This window comes from Aotus nancymaae, unplaced genomic scaffold, assembly GCF_030222135.1.
Source record: "Aotus nancymaae isolate 86718 unplaced genomic scaffold, 86718_ANA_hifiasm-v0.15.2.pri h1tg000046l, whole genome shotgun sequence".
Lineage (NCBI taxonomy): Eukaryota > Metazoa > Chordata > Mammalia > Primates > Aotidae > Aotus > Aotus nancymaae.
This window is the reverse complement of record NW_026988460.1, coordinates 26,979,806-27,006,030: the sequence shown is the minus strand read 5'-3', so window position 1 is coordinate 27,006,030 and position 26,225 is coordinate 26,979,806. Positions and strand designations below refer to the sequence as shown.

The window sequence follows — 26,225 nt, the reverse complement described above, 5'->3', positions numbered from 1 at the left end:
TGGTGCCCACCATCGTTTTGAGGGAGATGTGCGCGATTCCTGGAAGTTCTCCTGACTTCCATTTCTTCTCCGGTGTTCCTGCATTTTTGCCTCGCACCGTGAGGCAGCTGGAAGGACTGTGAAGTTAGGAGTGGAGTTTCCTGGTTTCCCGCCTTCGATGACTCTGTGCCCTGGAGTCAGCGCGGCGGGAACCTTCCCCGCCGGCCCTGCGGCTCGCGCTGGGGGCGGGGAGGAAGTTTAACCCCGCCAGGGAACCGACCAATATGGAGGAAAGTGGAGCCCCGAGAAGCTTGAGATCGAAGCGTCCTCCAAGGCAGTCACCATCTCCCGGGTAAATGTGAGAGATTCATCCCAAACCCGAGGAGAGAAGACGCAGCATTCGGGACCCTAGAGCGCGGCGGGAACCACGCGCCCCTGGGGGCGGGGCCTAGCGTCGGGAGCGGCGAGCGGCGGGCGGCGGGCGGCGAGCGGCGCGGGGTGACGTGAGGAGCGGCGGGCGGCGAGCGGCGAGCGAGGCGGGGTGACGTGAGGAGCTGCGGGCGGCGGGCGGCGGCTTGGGAGGCTGAGGCCAGGTAAGGGGAGAGGAAGCAACGCCAGCGGCCGGGGTGTTGGGGAGCGGAGGGGAGGTGAAGCGACGCCGGCGGACCAAAGGGAGCGGAGGCACGAGCGGACACGAGGGGACGCTGAGAGGGCGGCCTGGGCCGAAGTGAGGCGACGCGGGGCGGCAGAGTCTGAGGGCCGGAGCGGAGGGGAGGCGCCGCGGGGAGGGGCGAGGGGTCGCGGCCAGCAGCTAGGAGCCACCTGCTCCCCGAGAACCGGCCCCCGCTCCGGGGAGCAGAGTCTGGAGCCGGGTCCGCGGCCCGCAGGTTCGCAGGTCGGGTCCGGCGACGCTGCGGACGCGCGGGCGGGAGGCGGGGATTCTGCGGGCCGCTCTGGCGCTGTCCAGTGGCCGCCCTCGAGGTGAGCGGTTGTGGCAGGCGTGGGGCGCTGACCCCAGTGGGGTTGGGGGGGAAGGACAGGGAGTTGGGGGCACCGAGTCACCGGAGGAGGCGACCCCTGGTAGCTGCGCTTGCCCTGCTTGGCTGAACCGTGAAGCCCCCTCCGCGGCGGCTCTTCCCGCGCTCAGGCAGGCTGTTGCGGAGCTCCTCCCGGGACTTGCCTCCGTGCCCTGCACGGAGCTGGGCAGTGGGCCCAGGGAGCGAAGCAAACAGGCACATCCTTGTCCTTGTGGGACTTCTCGGGGAAGACTAGACGGTGGTCACGGAGTGGCAGGGCGCGGTGGGAACGGAAAGAGAAGGCCGTTCAAGGAATAATACCTCACATTTGAGATACGTAATCCTTTTCCTTACGTTTTGTGATTAAAAGGTTTCGAAGGGCTGTGTTGAAGAATGTGTGGACGAACATCCTGTCACTTACCTATAGATGTTCTCACGAGAGCTTGTGCCTACCAGGATCGGCGGGGCCAGCAGCGGCTCCCAGAATGGAGGGACCCTGATAAGTACTGCCCCTCTTACAACAAGAGTCCTCAATCCAACAGCCCAGTGCTTCTGTCTCGACTGCACTTTGAGAAGGTAACCAGCTTTGCACCATGCTAGCCCCTCGCCCAGCCCCGTGATGGTCGTCATCTCCTATTTGGTTTGGTCTGTGCTCAGCCTCTTGGGATGACATTAAAAAACAGCCTTTACTGCTACATTCTGACTTCCAGTTGAGAATCCCTCTTGGCTTCATGCAAGAAGTTTTATCGGTGTCTTCTAACGCTGTTAAAGATGTATTTTTCAGCGTTTTTCAGGTTTAATTTAAATGCCTTTTCTATACAAGGCATACTAGCCTTAATATATGCCAAATTTATATGAGCTTTGTGTTTTAAAATAGCAGCTTTCATACCTCACTAATCATCAGGGTCATTGGAGTATCTTTAAAAAAAAAATTAAGGCCAGTTGCCCAGGCTCATGCCTGTAACCCCAGCACTTTGGAAAGCTGAGGTGGGAGGATCACTTGAGCCAAGAAGTTTGAGACCAGTCTGGGCAACATAGTGAGACCCCCATCTCACTATGAGCAAAAAATTTAAAAATGAGGCGGGAAGATTACCTGAGCTGGGGAGGTCGCACGCAGCTTCAGTGAGCCATGGTTGTATCACTTGCACTCCCACCTGGCTGACAGATCAAGACCCTACCTAAAAAATAAATTTAAAAAAATAATATCTTTATACCCCTTACCAAGCCAGCAGAATCAGACTTTGTAGGCCTAGGACGGGCTTAAGATCAGTTAATTCAAAACACTTCTGGTGTTTTTTGAACATTGAAAAGTTTTATCCTTTTTGCTTGTGTTTTCAGTCTTATTTATGTTTGTCTTTTACTAAAGTTAGAAACATGTATTTAGTTTGGTTGTCTGAGGTTTAATTGCAGTCATTGTGTTTATAGTATTTAACGCTGTAGGGTTGGAATTACCAGTCAATTACGTTCATATCTTAGTTCTTTGCCTTATCTCCTGAAAGTGTATGTGTGTGTATGTATGTGTGTGTAATAAAATGCTCCGTTCTAGAAAGTAATAGTTTCTCCATGTCTTAAATATTTTAAATGACCTTGACATGTTTTTAAAACTCATGTTGTTTCCTTCCTGAATTTTTACTTTATTTGATCCATAATGCTGAAATCACTTTATAAAGTTGATTATACCTCTGGTACTTACTCTTTTTTTTTTTTTTTTTTTTTTGAGACAGAGTTTGGCTCGTGGTGCTCAGGCTGGAGTGTAATGGCGCTATCTCAGCTCACCACAACCTCCACCTCCCGGGTTCAAGCAATTCTCCTGCCTCAGCCTCCTGAGTACCTGGGATTACAGGCATGCGCCACCATGCCCTGTTAATCTTTTTATGTTTTTAGTAGAGACAGGGTTTCTCCATGTTGGTCAGGGTGATCTCAAACTCCCGACCTCAGTGATCTGCCCGCCTCAGCCTCCCAAAGTGTTAGGATTACAGGTGTGAGCCACCGTACCCGACATGGTACATACTCTTTAGAACTTTTGTGATAATATGATAGTCAAAAAGGACTAATTTCTGCGTTACAGGGAATCACATTATTTTGAAATAAAGGTAACAGGCTAGGCCCGGTGGCTCGTGCCTGTAATCCCAACACTTTGGGAGGCTGAGGTGGGCAGATCACTGGAGGTCGGGAGTTTGAGATCACCCTGACCAACATGGAGAAACCCTGTCTTTACTAAAAATACAAAAATTAGCCAGCTGTGGAGTTGGGTGCCTGTAATCCCAGCTACTTGGGAGGCTGAGGCAGAAGAATCACTTGAACCTGGGAGGCAAACGTTGTGATGAGCCAAGATCACGCCACTGCACTCTGGCCTAGTCAACAGAGTAAGACTCTGTCTAATAAATAAATAAAGATAACATATAACAGCTGGGTGCAGTGGCTCATGCCTGTAACCCCAACATTTTGGGAGGCCTAGGTGTGTGGATCACTTGAAGTCAGGAGTTTGAGATCAGCCTGGCCAACATGGTGAAACCTTGTCTCTATTGAAGAAAACAGAAAAATTTACCCAGGCATGGTGGCATGCTCCTGTAGTCCCAGCTACTCAGGAGGCTGAGGCAGGAGAATCACTTGAACCTGGGAGGCGGAGGTTGCAGTGAGTCGAGAACGCGCCTCTGCACTTCAGCCTGGGTGACAGAGCGAGACTCAGTCTCAGCAAAAAAAAGATAGCAAATAACAGTAATCTTTTTGGTTGAATGAAGCCATTTATATGAAATATTTATTTTTGAGTCATTTTTTAGAGGATGCATACTTCCCTATTAACACTTTTTATTTTAAATGAAAGAGGAATCAAAATATCCTGGTGAACCTTGAAGGGGAAAAGAGAGCATAAAACATACTTCAAAGGAAGGCATAATTTAGAGTGAGAATAGAGAGCAGGATTAAGTGTATGAGCCTGGCCGGACCTGGTGGCTTAGGCCTGTAATCCTAGCACTTTGGGGAGGCCGAGGCAGGAGGATTGCTTGAGATCAGGATTTCAAGACACCAGCCTGAGCAAATGAGACCCTGTTTTTAACAAACAAACAAACAAAAAATGAGCCTTAGTCATTTATATGACCTCCTTAGAATTATAGAAAGTTAGCTAGAAGAAAAAGTTGTTTAACAGATGTAAAGATAGAATTATAGAAAGATTATGAGTTGTCCTGGGTTACCTAATCAGTGAGGGACAGAGCTAGAACTGAGATCCAGACCACCGTCCCCACTCCAGTGGATGCATGCAGGAACCAGGAATGGGGAAGGTGGAGCCCCTAGCAAATATAGCCCTCATTTGGGTCAGTGGTATGAATTTGCTGAGTAGTATTTGATTCCACATCTCTAACAAGTTTTGTTAAGATTGCTAGGGTTTTTTAATTTTGATAATATTTGGTATCTCATTTTCTCAAACTTACAAATTATAAAGGAAAATTAGAACCATTTTAGTAGTTCATTCAAATCATCAACGGCCTGCATATGTATATAGATTGCAACATTTTCATTTGAAACCACAGATTTGCAAATTATTTCCTCTTTCATTTACCCACTTCAGTGCTACCAGGTGTTCTGTTCAGAAGTCCAAAAGGGTAGAGGAAAGATGACTAATATGGAGCAATGTTTTTAGTATTTTGGCTTCTCAACTACTTTCTATGATCATTCTCACATTTGGGTTTGGTTTACAGTTGTCAAGTGCATACTCTCAAAGGTGATCAGTGGAATTTGTGAGAGCAGAGTTCTCAACCTTGACACCATTGACAGTTTTGGCCAGGATAATTTTTTGTTGTAGGAAGCTATTCTGGGCATTGTAGAGCATTTAGCAACTTCCTTTACCGGCTAGATGTTAGTAGCATCCCCCAGATCAGAACAACGGAATGTATCTCCAGCTAATTGCCAGAAGTCTCCGGATGATAGGGAGGGGTGTGTCAGAGTTGTCCTGTAGTGAGAACCACAGATTTTTCAGTATTGTCTTGCAAGTTTCTGATGAGAGATCATTTAGTTGACCATTGTGTAATGTTGTCTCTTATTCTTATTTATGCATTGGGCTGGGGTCCTTCTGCTTAGAAGACTTTTTTTTTTTTTTTTTTTTGGACACAGGATCTTGCTGGGTTGCCCAGGCTAGATGGAGTGCAGTGGGCCAGTCATGGCTCACTGTAACCTTGACCTCCTGGGCTCAAGCGATCCTATTGCCTCAGTCTCCCCAGCAGCTGGGATCACAGGCTTTGCCTTTTTGTGGTTTAAGGGGGAAGTTCTCACTATGTGGCTCAAGCTGGTCTCAAAACTCTTGAGCTCAGGCCGGGTATGAAGGCTCATACCTGTAATCCCTGTACTTTGGGAGGCCGAGGCAGGTGGATCACTTGAGGTTAGGAGTTCGAGACCATCCTGACCAACATGGTGAAACCCTGTCTCTACTAAAAATACAAAATTAACAGGGCATAGTGGTGCATGCCTGTAATCCCAGCTACTTGGGAGGCTGAGGCAGGAGAATCGCTTGAACCAAAGAGACAGAGGTTGCATTGAGCCCGAGATCTTGCCACTGCATTCCAGCCTGGGCAACAGAGCAAGACTCCATCTCAAAAAAAAGATAATTAATGTATACAGCAGGCAAGATTCTGGAAGACGCAGTACTGGATTTTATCAGGAGCATAGTAGAGGGATTAGCTTTTTTTTTTTTTTTTTTTGTCTCTGAGATTTCATTTATTTATTTATTTATTTATTTATTTATTTTTAAGAGAAAGAGAGAGAATAGGAAGGAGGAAAAAGGAAGAGAAAGAGAGAGAGAGAATGGGGAGGAGGGAGAAGGAAAAGAAAGAGGGAAAGAGAATGGGAGCATCGCTTTCTTGCCCAGGCTAGAATGCAATTTAGTAATGGGTATTGAAAACCTCTTTTATACCGACAATTATACTTAATGATGTAGTCAGGAAGGAATAAGGGAAGAAGATAACAAACAAACAGCCAACCAATATTTAATTTAAACCTATGAAATGCTATACGATTACTGAGGAGTGATTTACTTCCAATTATATAGTCACCTTTGGAATAGGTGTGAGGTGGTAATGTATGTTTTGTGTATTTGAAGTGGAGAGTTCCACAAATGTTTACTAAGTTTACTTGTTCCGGGTCTGAGTTCAAGTTCTGAATATCCTTGTTAATTTTCTATCTCGTTGATCTATAGAATCGTTAGCTCTTCTTGTTGCATTGATCCTTTTGCCATTATGTAATGTCATTCCTCGCCTCTTTTGATCTTTGTTGCTTTAAAGTCTACTTTATCAGAGGCGAGAATTGCATCTCCTGCTTTTTGTTTATTAGTTTATTTTTACTCTCTGTTTGGTTGGTAAATCCTCCTCCTTCTCTCTGAGTCTTTGTGTATTGTTGCATGTAAGATTGGCCCGGATGCAGCATACCGATGGGTTTTGGTTTTTTATCCAATTAAAATATATATAAGTTTAATACCGGCGTTTGATGCTAGCTGGCTGTTTTGCCCATTAGTTGATGTAAATTTTCTATTGTGTTAAAGTTCTTTGCTTTTTGATATATTTTTGGAAAGGCTGATATTGGTTGTTCCTTTATATGTATAGTGCTTCTTTCAGAAGCTCTTGTAAAGCAGGCCTGGTGGTGGTGAACTCTCTAAGTACTTGTTTGTTCGCAAAAGATTTAATTTTTCCTTCGCTCATAAAGCTTAGTTTGGCTGGATAGGAAATTCTGGGTTGAAAGTTCTTTTCTTTAAGGATGTTAAATATTGGTCCCCACTCTTTTCTGGCTTGTAGGGTTTCTGCTGAGAGATCTGCTGTAAGTCTGATAGGTTTCCCTTTATGGGTAACCTGACCTTTCTCTCTGGCTGCCCTTAGTATTTTCTCCTTCATTTCAACCCTAATAAATCTGGCAATTATGTGCCTTGGGGTTGGTCTTCTTGAAGAATATCTTTGTGGTGTTCTCTGTATTACCTGGAGTTGAATATTACCCTGCCTTGCCAGGTTGGGAAAATTTTCCTGAATGATATCCTGAAGAGTATTTTCCAACTTGGATTCATTCTCTTCATCACATTCAGGTACACCTATCAAACGTAAATTAGGTCTTTTCACATAGTCCCATATTTCCTGGAGACTTTGCTCATTCCTTTTCATCCTTTTTTCTGCATTCTTGTCTTCTCGTTTCATTTCACTGAGCTGGTCCTCGACTTCTGATATCCTTCCTTCTGCTTGATCAATTCGACTGTTTAAACTTGTGCATGCTTCGCGAAGTTCTCGTGTTGTGTTTTTCAGCTCCATCAATTCACTTATATTCCTCTCTAAATTGTCCATTCTCCTTAACATTTCGTCTAACCTTTTTTCAAGGTTCTTAGTTTCTTTGCATTGGGTTAGAACAAGTTCTTTTAATTCACAGAAGTTTCTTATCACCCACGTTTTGAAACCTGCTTCTGTTATTGGAACACACGTGTAATCTATTAAGCCTTGTTCCGTTACTGATGAGGAATTGCAATCCCCTGTAGAGGGAGAGGCATTCTGATTTTGAGTATTCTCTACCTTTTTACGCTGGTTTCTTCCCTTCATTATATATTTGTCCGTCTGTCGTCTTTATAATTACCGACTTTCTAACTGGGTCTCTGACGTCCAACTTGTTGATTCCCTGCGCCGAAATCTGAGCAATCCACTGAGCCGGCCACAACAGCGGTGTTAAGATTGATGGTGCTTTTCTGCCCGGGAATCTCCGGACTCTGCACCAAGAACTGGCGTGCTAAGGCACCAGCAAAACCGCCACGCCGGCCACAAGAGTCGCCCTGGCGACCCGTGGAGCTCCTCCACTGGGAATCTCCTGGTCCGTGAGCAACTAATATTCGTCTGAAAGTGTGGCGTCCTCTCGTTCTTTGCGCTTTCACTGGGAGGTACGTGCCCGAGCTGCTAATCATCAGCCATCTTGGATCTCTCTCGGGATTAGCTTTTAAACAAAAGGAAGCCCTTCTCCTGAACCTTCCAGTACTGGTGATTCCTTTCTCCAGATTCCATCCTCTCCTGACTTTCTTCATTCTACTTTTATCTTAGTAGTACTTTTACTTAGAACTCTGCCTTTACCGTCATTTCTTCTTTTATTATTTATTTTCCATTTTATTTTATTTTTTTCATTTCTTCTTTTAACAAAATTTTTTGTACCCCCAGGTTAAGTCCTGTGCATGATATACCCTCTAAGAAACTTTATCTTCATGTCATTAATAATCATCTTTTTATAGATAATTTTATGGTTTGTTTTTAATCCTTACCTTAGAAAAATATTATACTACAATTTGAGTCACTATTCCATGCCACACATTTTAACTATATTATCTTTCATTCCTGAAAATTGTACTACAAGGTAAGTATTGTTCATTCTGTTTTTTGGATAAGGAAAGTTGAGGGCCTAAGAAATTGAGACTAGTTCAACCTGATAAGTAGCAGGAAAGGATTTTTTTTTTTCTGTTACTCAGGCTAGAGTGCAGGGGCGCATTCTCAGTTCACTGCAACCTGCATCTCCCAGGCTCAAGTGATTCTTGTGCCTTAGCCTCCCAGGTAACTGTGATTACAGGCACATGCCACCATACCCAGCTAATTTTTGTATTTTTAGTAAAGATGGGGTTTCATCATGTTGGCCAGGCTGGTCTTGAACTCCTGACCTCAAGTGATCCACCTGCCTCAGCCTCCCAAAGTCCTGGGATTACAGGTGTGAGCTACCATGCCTGGCTCAGAGAAAGGATTTTTGAACCAGGATCTCCTTGCAAAGACCTTGCTCTTTCTTCTATAACAGAGATTGGCAAACTACGGTCCTCAGACCAAATCTGGCCTATTGCCTGTTTATGTAAATAAAGTTTTATTAGATCACAGCTGCTATGGTTTGAGTGTCTGTGTCCTTGAAAAATGCATATGTTAATCCTAACCCCCAAGACGATGGTATTAGGAGGTAGGGCCTTTAGGAAGTCAGAGCCTTCATGATTGGGATTAGTGCCCTTATAAAAGACACCACAGAGAGCCAGCTCATTCCTTCTACCATGTGATGACAAAGCGAGAAGGGACCATCTGAACCAGAAAGTGGACCCTCACCAGACACCAAATATACTGGCACCTTAAACCAAGCTTTCAGAACTATGAGATAAATCATACAGTATCACTTATGCCACATTCTGTTGGTTACAAGCCCATCCAGATTCAAGGGGGAATGAACATAGATTCCCGACTCTCCGTGAGAGTCAGATTTTACAACCATTTTTTGAAAACTGCCAGAGACTTCTCACTAGTATCAGAAGTTCAACATATGATCTTCATAAAACCCTTCATCCACTGATGAAACCTTTCATAAGCGTTTTTTCTTCTCTGTTTAGTAGTACCATCATTATTTCACTCTTCTAGGCTTGAAAACTTAATCATCCCCACTTTGTTTCATCCAAATCCATTTTTTACTACAATTTCATTTTTAAAAAATCTTTTATGCAGGCACGGTGGCTCGCGCCTGTAATCCCAGCACTTTGGGAGGCCGAGGCGGGTGGATCACGAGGTCAAGAGATCGAGACCATCCTGGTCAACATGGTGAAACCCCATCTCTCCTAAAAAAAAATACAGAAAATTAGCTGGCCATGGTGGCGCGTGCCTGTAATCCCAGCTACTCAGGAGACTGAGGCAGGAGAATTGCCTGAACCCAGGAGGCGGAGGTTGCAGTAAGCCGAGATCGCGCCATTGCACTCCAGCCTGGGTAACAAGAGTGAAACTCCATCTCAAAAAAAAAAAAAAAAATCTTTTAGATGTCACTGTTATTCTTACTGCCCTTACCAGACCCCTGAACCATTGGAGTAACACCCCAAAATGCACTCTCTGCTCACTGGTGTCTTCCAACCCAGAGTGTAATATGCCATGGCATGCATAATAATGTATATGTGCTTCTTAATCTGTAGATTTCATTAAATTATCATTGGGCCCCTTATTCAAAAAAAGTTTGACAACCATGCATTGGGAGTCCCCAAGACTGCCCCCATATTTAGAGATTCATTAGGAGCGAAACATATAAGGCATATCGTATCTAAGGTTTATTAGTGAAAGGACACAACAGAATCAGCAAAAGAAAAAGATACTAGTAAAAATCTGGAAAAAATCATGCACAGGTTTCCTTATGTTCTCCTTCCTGTGGGAGGATACTCTAAGCATGTTACTTTCTTCAGCAATGAAAAAATGTACTAATATATCAGTGTTTTTGTTTGTTTTGTGTTTTTGAGAGAAGGTCTTGCTCTGTCACCCAGGCTGGAGTGCAGTGGCTCAATCACAGCTCACTAGCAGCCTTGACTTCCCAGGCTCGAGTGGTCCTCCTACCTCTGCCTTCCAAGTAGCTGGAACTACAGGTGCATGCCATCACACCTGGATAATTTTTTGTTTTTTTTGTTTTTTTGGGTTTTTTTGGTAGAAACAGGAGTTTGCCATGTTGCCCAGGTTAGTAAGTATGTACAATGTTTATGCCCAGAGAAACCCATTAGAGACTCAGGGTCCAGGATCTTTATTGGAGGCTGATTATGTAGGCACTCTGCCTAGCAGGTACCAAAATTTCAGACTCCCAGAAGGAAAACAGGTGTTTGGCATAAACTTATTGTTTACACAGACTAGGCAAAATAATCCACCCTTATGAGTTGGGGAAAGGTGGGAACACTCAGAATCTAGTTCTGAGATGTTAATTGAGGGCCAACCTTATATATAGGTTTTCCTAAAAATAGTGTCTTCCAGTGCTTTGAGAGACTGAGGCAGGAAAATCACTTGAGTGTAAGAGTTCAAGACCAGCCTGAGCAAAACAGTAAGACCTTATCTCTACAGAAAATTAACAAATTAGTTGGGCATGGTGGTGTGTACCTGTAGTCCCAGCTACTTGGGAGGCTGAAGCGGTAGGATCATGTGAGCCCAGGAGTTCAAGGTTGCAGTGAGCTATAATTGTGTCACTGCACCCCAGCCTGGGCAACAGAGTGAAGCCTGTCTTCTTTGCATCCCTCTACCTTATCAAGCAGAATGTCTTACATTCTAGTAAATATGATTGCTGAAGAACTAAAGTTACCTACATCATGATAAATCATTAAATTATTTTTGGCTGGGTGTGGTGGCTCACACCCATAATCCCAATACTTTGGGAGGCTGAGGTGGGCAAATCACTTGAGCCCAGGAGTTCAAGACCAGCCTGGGCAACATAGTGAAACCCCGTCTCTATAAACAATACAAAAATTAGCTGGGTGGGGTGGCATGTGTCTGTAGTCCCAGCTACTTGGGAAGCTGAGGTGGAAGGATGTGTTGAGCCCAGGAGGTGGAGGTTGCAGTGAGCCAAGATTGCACCACTGTACTCCAGCCTGGATGACAGAGCCAGACCTTATCTCAAAACAAATTAAAAAATTGTTTTCAAGTAGATTCCCTTTTTAAAAATAATCTTGAATTCTTTATATTTCAATACTACTAAATAATGTAATAAATACATATGTTAAATTAGGTTAGAATTTCATTTTGATCTCCTCACTAGATCTTCTTCCCATGGCAGGATGCAGACTCCTCTGAGCGTATCATTGCTCCCATGCGCTGGGGCTTGATCCCTTCTTGGTTCAAAGAAAGTGATCCTTCCAAGCTGCAGTTCAATACTACCAACTGTCGTAGTGATACCATAATGGAGAAACGGTCATTTAAGGTAGGTGGCTGGTAGCTGTTAATGCCTTGTATACCTGAGAAGTGAAATAAGGTTCCAAAGGGTGTTTCCATCCTGGCCTACAGAGGACAACCAAAAATAAATAAGATAAAAAAGAATGTTCCCAGTTGTTAATGTGAAATGCTATTTTGTTACTACATAACAAACTACACTTAACTTAGTAGTGTGAAACAAAATGATAAACATTATCTCTCATATTCTCAGAGTTGACTGGGCTCATCTAGGCAGTTTTCACTTAGAGGTTCTCATGTTGTAATTACATGGCAGCTGAGGCTGGATGTTTAAGATGACTTCTTCATCCACATCTGACTCTTCGGCTGGGATGACTAGAACAATTAGAAGGCTTTCCACTTGCCTAGCTGGAGGGTGTCAGCATAGCCAGGCTTCTGTCATGGTGACTCATTTACCCTAGAGTGCGTGATCCAACAGCAGGATAGAAGATAACAAGTCTTGGTCTTATAGCGTCACTTAATCTTGGCAGTCATACAGCATTACTTATACTGCATTTCTTTTTATTGTTATTTAATTTTTTTTTTTTTTTTTAAATAGACAAAAGGTTTGGCTCTGTTGCCCAGGCTGGTCTCAAACTCCTGGGCTCAAGTGATCCTCCTTCTTGGGCCTCCCAAAGTGCTGGGATTACAGGTGTGAGCCACCATGCCCAGCCTACTTTTGTTGCGTTCTTTTGGTGACACAGAGCCTGCCCAGATTCAGTATGGGAGAGGTCTACATGGGGTGTGAATACTGGGAAGCATGCTTCACTGGGGAGCCGCCTTTGAAGAGTAGCTATCACAGGTACCTATTTGTTAGAAAAGAGGTGGTTACTTTTATGTATATTATTTAATCTTTTCAACATCTGTGTGAATTGTGACTTTTTTAATATATAAGAAAAGAGATGTACAGAGAAATTAACTTTTAAGATCACACATTGACAGACTTCAGATTTTATTTATTTGTTTGTTTGTGATTTATTTATTTTAAGATGGAGTCTCATTCTTTCACCCAGGCTGCAGTGCAGTGGCATGATCTTGGCTCACTGCAACCTCTGCCTGCCAAGTTCAAGTGATTCTTGTTCTTCAGCCTCTCAAGTAGCTGGGACTACAGGTGTACACCACTATGCCCAGCTAATTTTTGTATTTTTAGTAGAGATGGGGTTTCACTGTGTTGGCCAGGCTGGCCTCGAACTCCTGACCTCAAGTGATCTCCCACTTTGGCCTCCCAAAGTGCTGGGATTACAGGCGTGAGCCATAACACTTGGCCCAGACCTCGGATTTTAACTCAAGTTCCAAGTAATGGCAGCCTGTGAAACATGATTGTATCACTAAGACCATATCTTGCTCACATTTTCCCTCAGGTGCCTCTGGGAAAGGGAAGACGCTGTGTCGTTGTAGCAGATGGATTCTATGAGTGGCAGCGATGTCAAGTAACAAGCCAGAGGCAGCCGTACTTCATCTATTTTCCTCAAATCAAGACAGAGAAGGTATCATTATCAGCATTCACAATATATATTTGGAAAGGTACAGGGAAACAATCCAAAGGACATTTTTTTTCTTCCCTTGTAGTTTTATATATTTACTTTAAAATAATAGCTTTGGCCCAGCACAGTGGCTCACATCTGTGATCCCAGCAGTTTGGAAGCTGAAAACAGGAAGATTGCTTGAGCCCAGGAATTTGAGACCAGCCTGGGCAACATGGCGAAACCTCATCTCTACAAATAATACAAAAACTAGCTGGGCATGGTGGTGTTCCCCTGTAGTCTCCGCTAGTCAGAAAGCTGAGGTGGGAGGATTGCTTGAGTCCATGAGATAAAGGCTGCAGTGAGCTATGATCATACCACTGCACTCTAACCTGGATGACAGAGCAAGATTCTGTCTTAGAAAAAAATAAAGTAATAGCTCATTGAGGGATAATTCACCATAAAATTTACCTTTTTAAAATGTGCAATTCAGGAATGTTTTAGTATATTCAGAGTATGCAATCATTACTTCTGTCTAATTTCAGAATATTTTTGTCACTCTACAAGGAAACTCTATATCCATTAGCAATCACTCTTCATTCTCCACTATACCCAGCCCCTGGCAAACACCAATCTACTTTCCATCTCTATGGATTTGCCTATTTTGGACATTTCATAAAAATGGAATCATAGAATATGTGATCTTTTGTGACTGGCTTCTTTGACTTAGCGTAATGTTTTCAAGATTCATCGATGTTTGGCATGGATCAGCACTTTATTCCTTTTTTGTATGGATAGACCACATTTTGTTAATTCATTCATTAATTGATAGACACTTGGATTGTTTCCACTTTTGGGTTATTATGAATAATGCTGCTATGAACATTCAGGTACAAGTTTTTGCATGGATTATATTTCCATCTCTCTTGGTTAGAGGCCTAGGAGTTGAATTGCTAGGTCATATCATAGCTCTATGTTTAACATTTCCCTCATAAAACTTTGATTGTGGCTGGGTGCAGTGGCTCAGGCCAGGCATGGTGGCTCACACCTATAATCCAGCACTTTGGGAGGCCAAAGCAGGTGGATTGCTTGAGCTCAGGAGTTCCAGACCAATTTGGGCAACATAGCAAAAACCCATCTTTACCAAAGATACAAAAAATTATCTGGGCATGGTCCCAGCTACTTGGGAGGCTAAGGTGGGAAGACGGTTTGAGCCCGGGAGGTGGAGATTGCAGTGAGCCGAGATCACTGTACTCCAGCCTGAGTGACAGAGTGAGACCCCATCACAAAACAAAACAAAAAGCCTTTCACCGTAAGACATAATTTGAACTGTTAATGTTAAAACAATATCAGGAGATTAAAAACAAATCAGACATACCAACATCATATTTTATTTTTAGATTATTTAGTCTGACACTGCTAAAGCACCTGAGTTCTTACTGCAGTTTGCTTGTTAAAACTGGGAATTGTTTATTCAGCTGTCATCTCATTTTGGGAACTGTAAATAGTGTTACCGAGTAAAAGGGGCTTGCTACCCAATGTGCTAAAAGCCAATACCATGACACTGAGTAGCTGGTCCCAGCTACTTGGCAGGTTGAGATGGGAGGATAGCTTGAGCCTGAAGGGGTGGAGGTTGCAGTGAGCCGAGATTGCACCACTGCACTCCAGCCTGGGTGACAGAGGAAAGTTTTTATTGCAAATTGACTAGCAAGAATACAGGAGTCCAGCTCTGTTTCCCTAGCTTGCTTTAAGGCTGTACTTTTATTTAAAAAAATGTTTAGGAAATGGATTCTGGGATAGTAGGTGATTGGTGGAAGGAAAGGGGAGGTCTGGAAAGTCTTCAGGTATGTGTAGTTATCTCTTCCTGCCTCCATATAGGTCTCATGTGTAAATTCAGGGGGAGTTAGTATGAAACATGGTGGAAATTCAGGCTGTGACATAAGCAAGCTTGTTCTGCATATACTCTAGTCAGTTATATATAGGTTCCAACCAATTCAGCCAGTTTTGTTATAGGCGGAGGGAGTTTTACTGTTTCAGCAAGTTGTTTCTTTTCTTATGTGCTATCCTGTAAGCCCAAGAATTTAGTCATTAGTTTTTTGTGTTTTTTTTTTTTTCTTTGTAACTTTTTGGGGCACAATTTCAGTAGTCAAGAGAGTTTGCTTCACCCTCAGAAAATCCCTTGTCTATCAGTGATGGGTGCATCAAAATCTCAGAAATCACCATTAAAGAATTTATTCAGGTAACCAGACACCACCTGCTCCCCAAAAACCTATTGAAATAAAATATAAATTAAAAAGAAAATCCCTTGTCTAGCCTATCTTGAACAAATGATTTGGTTCAAGACAAGGTTAATTTATAAAAACATCTATCAATTATTATTATTATTATTATTTTTGAGATGAAATCTTGCCCTGTCGCCCAGGCTGGAGTACAGTGGCACAATCTCAGCTCACTGCAACCTCGTCCTCCTGAGTTCAAGTGATTCTCCTGCCTCAGCCTCCCAAGCGGCTGGGACTACAAGCGCCCGCCACCATGCCTGGCTAATTTTTGTATTTTTAGTAGAGATGGAGTTTCACCATGTTGGCCAGGCTGGTCTCAAACTCCTGTCCTTGTGATCCACCTGCCTCGACCTCCCAAAGGGTTGGGATATAAGCATGAGCCACCATGCCCAGCCACATGTACCAATTATAATAACACATATTAAGCACTTAGTATAAGTCAGTTACTCTGTCTAGGAACTTAATGTGTATTGGCTTAATATGCATTCGGGTTTTTTTTTTGTTTTGTTTTGTTTTTTTTTTTTAGATGGAGTTTCACTCTTGTTGCCCAGGCTAGAGTGCAATGGTGGGGTCTTGGCTCACTGCAACCTCCACTTCCTGGGTTCAAGTGATTCTCCTGCCTTGGCCTCCCAGATAGCTGGGATTACAGGTGTGTGCCATCATGCCCAGCTAATATTTGTATTTTTAGTAGAGACAGGGTTTCACCATGTTGGCCAGGCTGGTCTTGAACTCCTGACCTCAGGTGATCCACCCGCCTTGGCCCCACAAGTGCTAGGATTACAGGCATGAGTGACTGCACCTGGCCTTGAACTGAAGTTTTATACTACAGATAGTTGAGTCTTCCTTTTAGATTCAATTTGACAATCATTCTTTTAACTTGTGTTTAAAACACTTAATTTAATGTAATTATTGATGTGATTGGGTTAAAATCCATTGTTTTGCTGGTTTTCTGTTTGTTCCATCAACTCTTTGTTCCTTTTTTCCTAATCTTTCTGTTTAGGGAATAATCTTTTATGATTGCATTTCATCTCGGTTATTGACTTACTGTTTTTACTTCTTTAAAAAATGTTTTTAGTAGTTGCCCTACAACTTACAGTATACATCTTAAATTAATAACGTTCTGTCCTTATGTACTACACTACTATTGAAAAGACCTTACAACAGTGTTCTCTAAGTTCCTCCTGTCTTTTGGGCTACTATTAGGCATTTTATTTTTACATATGCTATAAACTTAGAATACATTGCTATTATTTTATTGTGGATGGTTAATTATATTTTAGAGTGGTAAAAAGTAAGAAAAGTCTTTGTACATGTATCTTCATTTTAGCCATTTCCATGGATCTTCACTTATTTGTACAGATCCAGTTTTCTCTCTGGTATTATAGTCCTTCCGCCTGAAGGACTTTAATTTTTCTCGTAATGTGGATTTGCTGGTAATGAATGATTTTCTTTTTGTCTGAAAAAGTCCATTTAAAAAAACATGTTTTTTATTGAGATATAATTCACATATAATAAAATTCACCCTTTAAAAATGTACAGTGGTTTTTAGTGTATTCAAAACCTTAGCCAGGCATGGTGGGTCACACCTATAAAATGAGCCATGCGTGGTGGCTTGCACTGTGGTCCCAGCTACGTGGAAGGCTGAGGTGGGAGGATCACTTGAGCCCAGGAGGTCGAGGTCACAGTGAGCTAAGATCACACCACTGCACTACAGTCTGGGTGACAGAGCAAAACCCTGTCTCAAAAAGAAAAAAGAAAACCCCACAAAATGTTGTGCAGCCATCATCACTATCTAATTCCAACCCCAAATAAAATTATACCCATTAGTAGTCACTTTCCATACCTCCCTGCCTTGAACCCCTGGCAAGCACTGTCTTTGTTTTTGAGAGGTATTTTCAAAATGTATAAGATTCTGGGTGAGTGGTGTTTTATTTTCTTTCAGTACTTTAAAAAAAATGCACTTCACTGTCTCTGGCTCCCATAGTTTCTTTTGAGAAGTCGAGCGTAACTGTCTTTTTCTTTTGCATGTAATGCATAAATGTGTACTTCTCTCACCGCCTTGTCCACTTCCCTCCACCCTTGCCTTTAAGATTTTCTCTTAGGGCAGCTGTTTAAATACATTGCGTGTATGTGTTTTGGCCTGTTTTCTTAGCTGCTTGGATCTGCAGTTTGATATCTTTCATAATTTACGGAAATTTCTTGGGTTTTTCCTCTTCAAATATTTCTTCTGCCCCATTTTCTGTTTCTGGGATTCTAATAACACATGTGTTACGATTTAATTGTCCCATTGTTCTTGGATACTCACTCTATTTTTCTTTCTTTTTTCTCTGTTTCAGTTTGGATAATTTTCATTTACCTTTTTTTTTTTTTTTTTTTTTGAGATGGAGTCTCGCTTTGTCACCAGGTTGGAGTCCAGTGGCGTGATCTCAGCTCACTGCAGCCTCCAACTCCCTAATTCAAGCTAGTCTCCTGCCTAAGCCTCCCAAGTAGCTGGGATTACAGGCACTCAAAACCACGCCTAGCTAATTTTTGTATTTTTAGTAGAGACAGGTTTCACCATGTTGGCCAGGATGGTCTTGATCTCCTGACCTCGTGATCTGCCCGCCTCAGCCTCCCAAAGTGCTCTGATAACAGGTGTGAGCCACCATGCCTGGCCGATTTTTTTTTTTTTTTTTTTTTTTTTGTATTTTTGGTCGAGACAGGATTTTGCCATGTTGGCCAGGTGGGTCTCGAACTCCTTACCTCAAGTGATCTGCCTGCCTTGGCCTCCCAGAGTTCTGGGATTACAGGCATGAACCACTGCACCTGGCCGTTGTTGACCTATCTTTAAGTTCAGTGAGTCTTTCTTAACAGTTTCTATCTCTCTGCTAAAATTCCTTATCTGTTTATGTATGTTGTCCACCTTTTCCACAAGAGCGTTTGACATATTAATTATACTTACTTTAAGTTCTCTGATAATTTCAGCATCTGGGAAATGTAATCTCTTGAGTCTGGTTCTATTAATTTTTATATCTCTTGGTGGTTGATTGTTTTAGCATTTTTTGTGTGTCTTGTAATTTTTTATTGTTGCCAGAGATGATAATGTAGGACAGAGACTAAGATTAATAATAATCTATGCCTGGAAATTTTTCTATTGGGCCATTAATGTATGAGGTTAAGTCAGTCTTGTCAGGAATTGAACTGGGTGTGGGCTTTGTTGTCATTACAGTGCCTTTCTTGGCCACAGGATTTCAAGTGCTCTGGTGTTACCCAGTGTTTAGGGTAAGAATTTACTTTCCAGAGGGTTTTCTCAACAGCCCTGCTCTCTTCAGTTGTTGGAATTTCCTGTGAGCCTGTTCCTTAGACAGGGTCTTGCTGTGCCCTTTTCCCTCCTCCAGAAGTAGACTGCTTCTGCTTGTCGCTGAATGTTTGTCATCTAAACAGGGACGGAGGCAGTTCTTGGTTCAGTCTGTCTTAGGCAGACCTGGCTCTCGGGCTCTCTTCCCCAGAGGGTAGGGGGCTTTTTTTGCTTTTTCTCTTTCCCCAGCCTCTGTGGGTCTTTACCTGTATCTTAGGCATGAAAGGGATTATTACCCTTTCCCTGGCAGCTTAATACTTTTGCTCCTTAGGGGAAAAGTGATTAGGTAAGGCAGAGGAGCTTGCCTTCCAGGTATGCAACAGGCTCCTGCCCTGTCCCCAGTTGCACTCCTCACTGTTGCACTGTCAAAGTGCAAGGAGAAGAGCCTGTGAGCTGGTGCAAACTCCTTTGAGGTTTGCAGCTCCCAGGGATTCTGTACTATCGTGCTAGCCCATACTCTGCTTGTGGAAATGTGATAACATTATCTGAATTCTTACCTGGTTGTATGAAGGCTTGTGTCTTTCTCCTGTTGCTGCCAATAAGCCAGTACTTGTGTCCCATCTCTATCTTTTCTTAGATTTCAGGGAAATTGATTGCCCTATGACTTCACCTGATAAGTTTAAGAAAAGTTATGATTTTGCATATTATCCAGCTTTTTTCTTTCTATTAGAAGTGATTTTTTTTCCAACTTTCTGCATTTTAGCCCTTGAACTGAATTTTGAATGGTAAGTAGGAATTGGCATGATGTGTAATTCAGTTTAAGAAAGAGTGGGAGGGACATTTTGGGCAGAGGAGGGTTGCTTCAGCAAGACACAGGTGCATGAAATTGCATGAGAGCTTCATTTACTAAGAGCTGGTTTGGGTTCAAATTAACAATGTGAGTGATAGCTACAATGGTGGGCCAGTTCATGGAAGGCCTAAATGTTCAGTGAAAGTGTTAAATTCTGAAAGTATTAAGGAGCCATGAATCTATAGCTTCAGTTGGCGTTTGCCACCAACCTTCTTTCCTTTGGTGACAGTGAATCAAGAGGGGTTAATAAGACATGGGCTGAGTTACTTTTAAAATGATTTCCATGCTCTTGAGTCTGAAGTGGTACCCAACCTGCATGTAGAAGAAGGCTGCTGAATGCATCTAATCTGCCCATATATTTTGCTTCCAGTCAGGTAGCATTGGTGTTGCAGATAGTTCTGAGAACTGGGAGAAAGTCTGGGACAACTGGAGGCTGCTGACAATGGCTGGGATCTTTGACTGCTGGGAGCCCCCAGAGGGAGGAGATGTCTTATATTCCTATACCATCATCACAGTGGATTCCTGCAAAGGCTTGAGTGACATCCACCCCAGGCAAGTCATACTTCTTACCCCTGAATCCAAAAGTATCCAAAGGAGAGTTTGTCTTCTGCTTTTAGGTAGCTTTAGAGAGTAGGAAACCAAGTCTTTTACAAGGTAAAGTTACAATGAGTTTGACTCTTAATGTGACATGCATTCCTAAAAATGACTGTACTGTGCAAAAGGATAGAATAAAAAACACATAACTTTGGGGAATAGTGGGGTTAAGGAGACAACACTTAAAATTTCATCAGTGACACATTAAAAAAATAATGGAAACCCAATAAAACAGTAGCACTGTTTTATTCATGTTAGGTGGTTAAGAAATAAATAAATACTGCAATAAATACAGCACTTTACCTCGAAAAGACCTCAAGTTTGGTTGTGGAAGTGAGTGTTGGAAGAATTGCATCTTATGTTATTGTGAAGTTGTGGAAGGAAGGTTATGTAAAAAATTTTTCTTTTTTAATGAGATGGAGTCTCCCTCTGTCACCAGGCTGAAGTGCAGTGGTGCAATCTCAGCTCATTGCAACCTCTGCCTCCTGGGTTCAAGCAGTTCTCCTGCCTCAGCCTCCCGAGTAGCTGGGACTACAGGTGCCTGCCACCACACCCAGCTAAGTTTTGTATTTTTTAGTAGAGTTAGGGTTTCACCATGTTGGCCAGGATGGTCTCGATCTCTTAACCTCGTGATCCACTCACCTCAGCCTCCCAAAGTGCTGGGATTACAGGCATGAACCACTGTGCCCGGCCCATGTAAAATTTTTTTTATCTTTTGCAGTCTTAAATCCTGGGGCACATTTTTCTTTATTTGAATGTATTTCCTTTGAGACCTGCATTTATAATAGGTGCTATTTAATCAGAATTGAATATTTGATTCAATGTATAGCCTTCTCCTCCAATTAACTTCTGTATCACTGCTAGAAATTCCTTAGCGGCATTTTCATCTGTATGTGTGGCTTCTCCCAATAGCAGAAAGCTCTGAAAATTGTAGCCATGTTCGAAATGACTAAACTAACCACTACTAGCAGTAAAAGGAGCCACTTGTGGTATTTAAGGCCTTATTTAATGGCCTTATTTATATTTTTTATATGGACCTTATAAGTGCTGTTTTTTTTTTTTTTTTTTTTTTTTTTTTTGAGACACAGTCTTGCTCTTGTTGCCCAGGCTGGAGTGCAGTAGCGTGATCTCAGCTCACGCAGCCTCCGCTTCCTGAGTTCAAGTGGTTCTCCTGCCTCAGCCTCCTAAGTAGCTGGGATTACAGGCATATGCCACCATACCTGCCTAATTAGGTGCTTATTTTTATATATTTTTTTCAGTCACTGAGCAGAGATCAAGTAAAGGTGCATATTTATGTATAAATAAGTGCTTTCTCTTTGTGAGAAAGGTTCCACATTTTTTTTTTTTTTGGCACTCCGTCATATGCTAAAGAATCTCTCCATTGCTTTTACTCCTTTAGGCCTGGTTAGTGTTGACTTCAGAGTACTTCTTGAAGTTTTTCCAGCCATGGACATTTCTTTTTTTTTTTCTGTAGCATTATCACTGATGTGGACCCTTTTTGATATCCCTTGCTCAGGAAATAATCACATGTTCTCATTTTTCTTTCAGGAACCTTAACTATTTCAAACTTCTCTTCAGTATTTAAAATGTCTCCATTTACATGCACTGCCTACCATGTTTTGAGCCAGGAAGCTTAGGCATGTTTGAGATGTTAAATGGGTGTCTTTTTATATAGAGAGAAAAGTTCAGAAAGGCAAAAGAATAGTAAAAAACAATTTTGTAATATAGTATGCAGTGAGCCAAAGCAGTGGTCAGTGTTTGAGATGTGTGCATTTTGTGTATTTCTACAAGGTACAGTTCAGCTGGGTGCAATTTTCTGTGTTCACTTTGTGTTTCTCACAGATGAAATTGTGCAAAAGCGAACACAAAATTTGCATTGTGCTCCAATTTCTCTCTAATATATCAGTTGCATTGGAACAGATTTGCATTTTAAACACAAGCATTGGCAGAACTGACTTTACTTGTATTGTACCTTTATAATTTCTGCCAGAGCTGAGTACTCCCTGAAGTGATTTTTTGGAGTTCTCCTGAAAAGAATGCAGTGCGACACCTATCAGTATTACCTGCTTTAGCCTTGTCCTAGGCTATATCTGTGAAAATATGCTTTCATGTGATATAGTAGTTCTCTTCCAGTAATTAATCTTTAAAAATTCTATTTCATTTAATCTGAATCACCATTCATTTAAAAATGTGCCATTATTTTATACATTACAGTACTTAACATTATTTTGTATGTTGTATATAGATTTAGGAGACAAATCAACATTTGTCTGTATCTGGTACCACCCAATAAAGTGTGTGCCACACTTTGCATTGGCCTGGGACATAAAACTGGAAGCTAAACCTAGTATATTTTCCTTATATCTTCTGGGTACCAGGAGTCATGTTTGACAGCTTCTCTGCTTTTCTGACTCATGGTTTGCTTTGATTCACAGTTTTCTTACTATAAGTCTTTTAGAAGTGGTGAGGTTTGAGATTGCTGTTGATAGACAAGTGTTCAAGATGTATTTTCCCTTCATTTTAGGCTGGGGTGTCATAGAAAGTTTACCGATTTGCTAGAGTGGACACTGGAGTACTCTAGACCAGTCATAGTACTCTTTCTTCACTGTCTTTGCCATGAAACTTTGTAGCATGGCTTTTCAGGTGTTGAATTTGGTGTCCTGTCAGCCTGTGCTCAGGGAGCATGTGGCAGCAATTAGCATACGAGGCGCAGAGGTAGGGCAAGCTCCCCTTATGATATTTGAGCTATCAGCTGACTCAAGTCTCTCTCCCTTCTCTGCTTATTCTTACACTCCCTCTCCCAACCATTGTCTTGACTTCCCTGGCCAGGATGCCTGCCATATTAGATGGGGAGGAGGCAGTTTCTAAATGGCTTGACTTTGGTGAAGTCTCAACTCAGGAAGCTCTGAAATTAATCCACCCAACAGAGAACATCACCTTCCATCCAGTCTCTTCTGTGGTGAATAACTCACGAAACAACTCTCCTGAGTGTCTGGCTCCTGTTAACTTGGTGGTCAAAAAGGTAGGGGCCTGTGACTGGTACAGTCCTTTTTGAGCTTTCTGTCTTCTGTCAGTCTGCCCTTTCTTTTAGGATGTGGCCTTTTATGATCATCCCTTTAATTTGGACCATCAAAAGCTCTCATACTCCTTGTACACAGCAAGGTAGTATAGAGCAGCGATTCTCAAACCTGGCTGTGACTCAGAGTCCCCAGGAGAAGAATTCTTTCAAAATGTAAATGCTGGACCCTATCCAGACATTCTGAGTCAACGTTTAGAGCTAGACTTGGGCTTCTGTATAATTAAGAAGCTTCAGCTGGGTGCAGTGGCTCATGCCTGTAATCCTAGCACTTAGAAGGCAGAGGTGGGAGGGTAGCTTTACCCCAAGAGTTCAGACCTGCCTGGGCAATGTAGTGAGACCCCATTCTCCACAAAAAGTGGGGGAAAAAAGCTTCTTTGATGAGGCTGATAAACCAAGTTTGAGGACTCCTAACCTAGACAGTGATTGTGAGAAAGACAAAGGAGCCCTTGACCATATTGTGGCTCCATCCCCAACTGTGATTTTTGGTGTCTCTTTTCTGTATCTTTGCTTTGGAGGAGGTCCAGTCCTTAGTTTCCTTCAGGAGGATTTGAGAGCATTCCTATCATGAACCTTAACTTAGAATTAGCAAGGATCCAGAGGGTGTATTTTAGGAAGGGAAGGCAAACAAGCAGAAGGCCTGCAGTGAGAAGAGAAGTTCCAGCGCAAAAAGCTGGCCCCCACTGACATTTGAGGGTAAGGGTTTAGGAGTAGTGATTGTTGTTAGGTGACATAGAGGAACTTGAAGTAGGACATACTTGGAATGTTCCAAGAATAGACATTTTAGAATGCCGTGTTAAGGATGATTGCAAGAACAGCTGCCCCCCTCTCTAAAGTTTTTTCCATACCCACAGTCAGTGTCATCTTTTTTTCTTTCGTCTTGATTCTGATAAACTCCTGCAATGGTGGCACTTTTTAAAAATTAGATAACTCTAAAACTAATTATATATACAGTTGAATAGTCCTTATCCAAAATGTTTGGGACCAGAGTGTTTTAGATTTTGGATTTTTTCAAATTTTGGAAGATTTGCATTATATACTTCCTAGCTGAATATCGCAAATCAGCATTTCCTTTCAGAATCATGTAAGCACTCAAAAAGTTTAGGATTTTAGAGCATTTTGGATCTTGGATTTTCAGAGTTAGGATGCTCAACCTATATTCATTTTGGACTAGACACTGCCACATTTCTACCATGGTCTTTTTTCTTTTTCTTTTTTTTTTTTTTTAAGAGATGGGGTCATGCTGTGTCGCCCAGGCTAGACTGCAGTGGCACGATCATAGTTTATTGTAGCCTCAAACTCCTGGGCTCAAATGATCCTCACACCTCAGCCTCCCAGGTAGCTGGGACTACAAGCGTGTACCACCATGCCCTGCTTATTTTTATTTTTTATTTTTTTAATAGAGATAGGGTCTTCCTATGTTTCCTAGGCTGGTCTCAAACTCCTGGGCTCAAGAAGTCCTCCCACCTCAGCCTCCCAAAGTGCTGGATTACAGGCATGCACCACTCCATCTAGCCCTGCCATGGTGTTTACTACAAAAGATGTCACATTCTGGAGAGGTGGCATTGTGCTAATTCAGAACCTTTCAGTTCAGGGTTGGGGTGTGATATACAAGAAGCAGAAGAGAGTAGTGACAGTCAAGAGATTGTCCAGATTGTCTGCACAAAGAGGAAACAATTTAGCCTCATCACAGTGGCTGTTGGAAGTTCTTCCATATTGCTCCAGTCTCATTTTCCAACATTCCCCCTGGGTCATGCTGAATTACATTCTTTTCCCGGAGAATGCTTCATTCTCTGCACATTTGGAATGCCTTTCAGCTGTCTTCTCTGTCTGGTCCCACACACTCCTCTGTGAAACCTTCTCTAAGAGCTACTTTCCTGCCCTTTAGAACACACGCCTCTCTTCCCACTCTTGACTGGTGGGCCCCAGCTGGCCCTTAATAACATTTTCCAAGCCTGAGTCAATACCTAATGGCTCTTCCTCTGTTTCTTCCCTTGGACTTCACCTTTTCCCAAAAACTTGAGCTGAATGGTTTGAGCTTTTTCTTCCTTCTACTAGGAGCTCAAGGCAAGTGGCAGTAGCCAGAGGATGTTGCAGTGGCTGGCCACAAAGTCACCCAAAAAGGAAGACTCAAAAACACCCCAAAAGGAAGAGTCAGATGTTCCCCAGTGGTCCAGCCAGTTCCTGAAGAAGACTTCACTCCCTACCAAGAGAGGCACTGCAGGACTCCTAGAGCAATGGCTGAAGCGAGAGAAGGAGGAGGAACCTGTGGCCAAGCGTCCTTACAGCCAGTGACACAGGACTTTCAGAGACCAAGACCAGGTTCTGCTGCACTGCTGTTCTGATAATAGGTTCTTAAATTGTATGTGTGTGTGTTTGCTTTGGGAGGAGGTAGCTTAGTGTTAGTTGACAGTTGTGGGCTTATGGAGAAGTCGGCTTCCTTGCCATGAGTAGGAGCCCCTAGTGGGGCTGGTGGATAGCTTTGAAAGAGGTGTCATGCTTCTGTCACCAGCCATGTGGGCCCCATAGGGGCACTGTGCCTGCTGCTCTTTCCTGGCAGGGCTGGTGGAGTCTTCCCTTAAACCATGCCTTACCCAGCTGGGAAGTCTCTGCCCTGACCTGGTATTCCTCATAGTAAGCTGTTTTCTGCTCAGCCACTAGGCTCTTTCTGTCTTGAGTAAGTTCTTAAAATGTATTTTTTTTTTCCTGAATAAATTATATTTGATGAACTTCTGCCTACATTTTGGAAAATGATGCTAGTGGGGAAATTTCTGGATCTTACTTGGTTTTCTTCTAGAATATGTCCTCAGGAATGGATTTTATCACAAACAGGGCATGGGGCTTTCTGAGGAAATAACTACAAAAAGTCTTGGTGGTGGGCTCCTTAGTCTCTTTTTCTTTCACTTTTGATACATGGAAGTTGTCTGAATCCTTTGGCTTAAAACCAGCCTGAGTTGAGTGCTTGCCATAGCAGAGCTTGTCCTTACCGCAGGGAGCATCAGATCC

General features: G+C 42.7%; 1 protein-coding gene across 2 annotated transcripts; it reads left to right on the top strand.

Annotated features, from left to right (window-relative positions):
* Positions 1 to 516: 516 nt before the first annotated feature.
* On the top strand, positions 517 to 25,948 carry LOC105705227 (5-hydroxymethylcytosine binding, ES cell specific). 2 transcript variants are annotated; one of them, XM_064362103.1, is made up of 7 exons: positions 517 to 572; positions 1,366 to 1,571; positions 11,529 to 11,672; positions 13,042 to 13,167; positions 19,920 to 20,101; positions 22,973 to 23,165; positions 25,278 to 25,948. In XM_064362103.1, the coding sequence occupies exons 2-7, from the start codon at positions 1,389 to 1,391 to the stop codon at positions 25,512 to 25,514; spliced, it is 1,065 nt and encodes a 354-aa protein (XP_064218173.1). In that variant the 5' UTR covers positions 517 to 572; positions 1,366 to 1,388; the 3' UTR covers positions 25,515 to 25,948. The 2 variants fall into 2 exon arrangements, with proteins under 2 accessions (XP_064218173.1, XP_064218172.1); XM_064362102.1 differs by having other exon boundaries at positions 11,511 to 11,672.
* The last annotated feature ends 277 nt before the right edge of the window (positions 25,949 to 26,225 follow it).

Coding starts and splice junctions, on each gene's coding strand:
- LOC105705227 (XM_064362102.1), top strand. CDS start 1,389: ATGTGTGGACGAACATCCTGTCACTTACCTATAGATGTTCTCACGAGA. Junction 11,673..13,041: donor TGGAGAAACGGTCATTTAAG/GTAGGTGGCTGG, acceptor ATTTTCCCTCAG/GTGCCTCTGGGAAAGGGAAG. Junction 20,102..22,972: donor TTGAGTGACATCCACCCCAG/GCAAGTCATACT, acceptor TTCCCTGGCCAG/GATGCCTGCCATATTAGATG.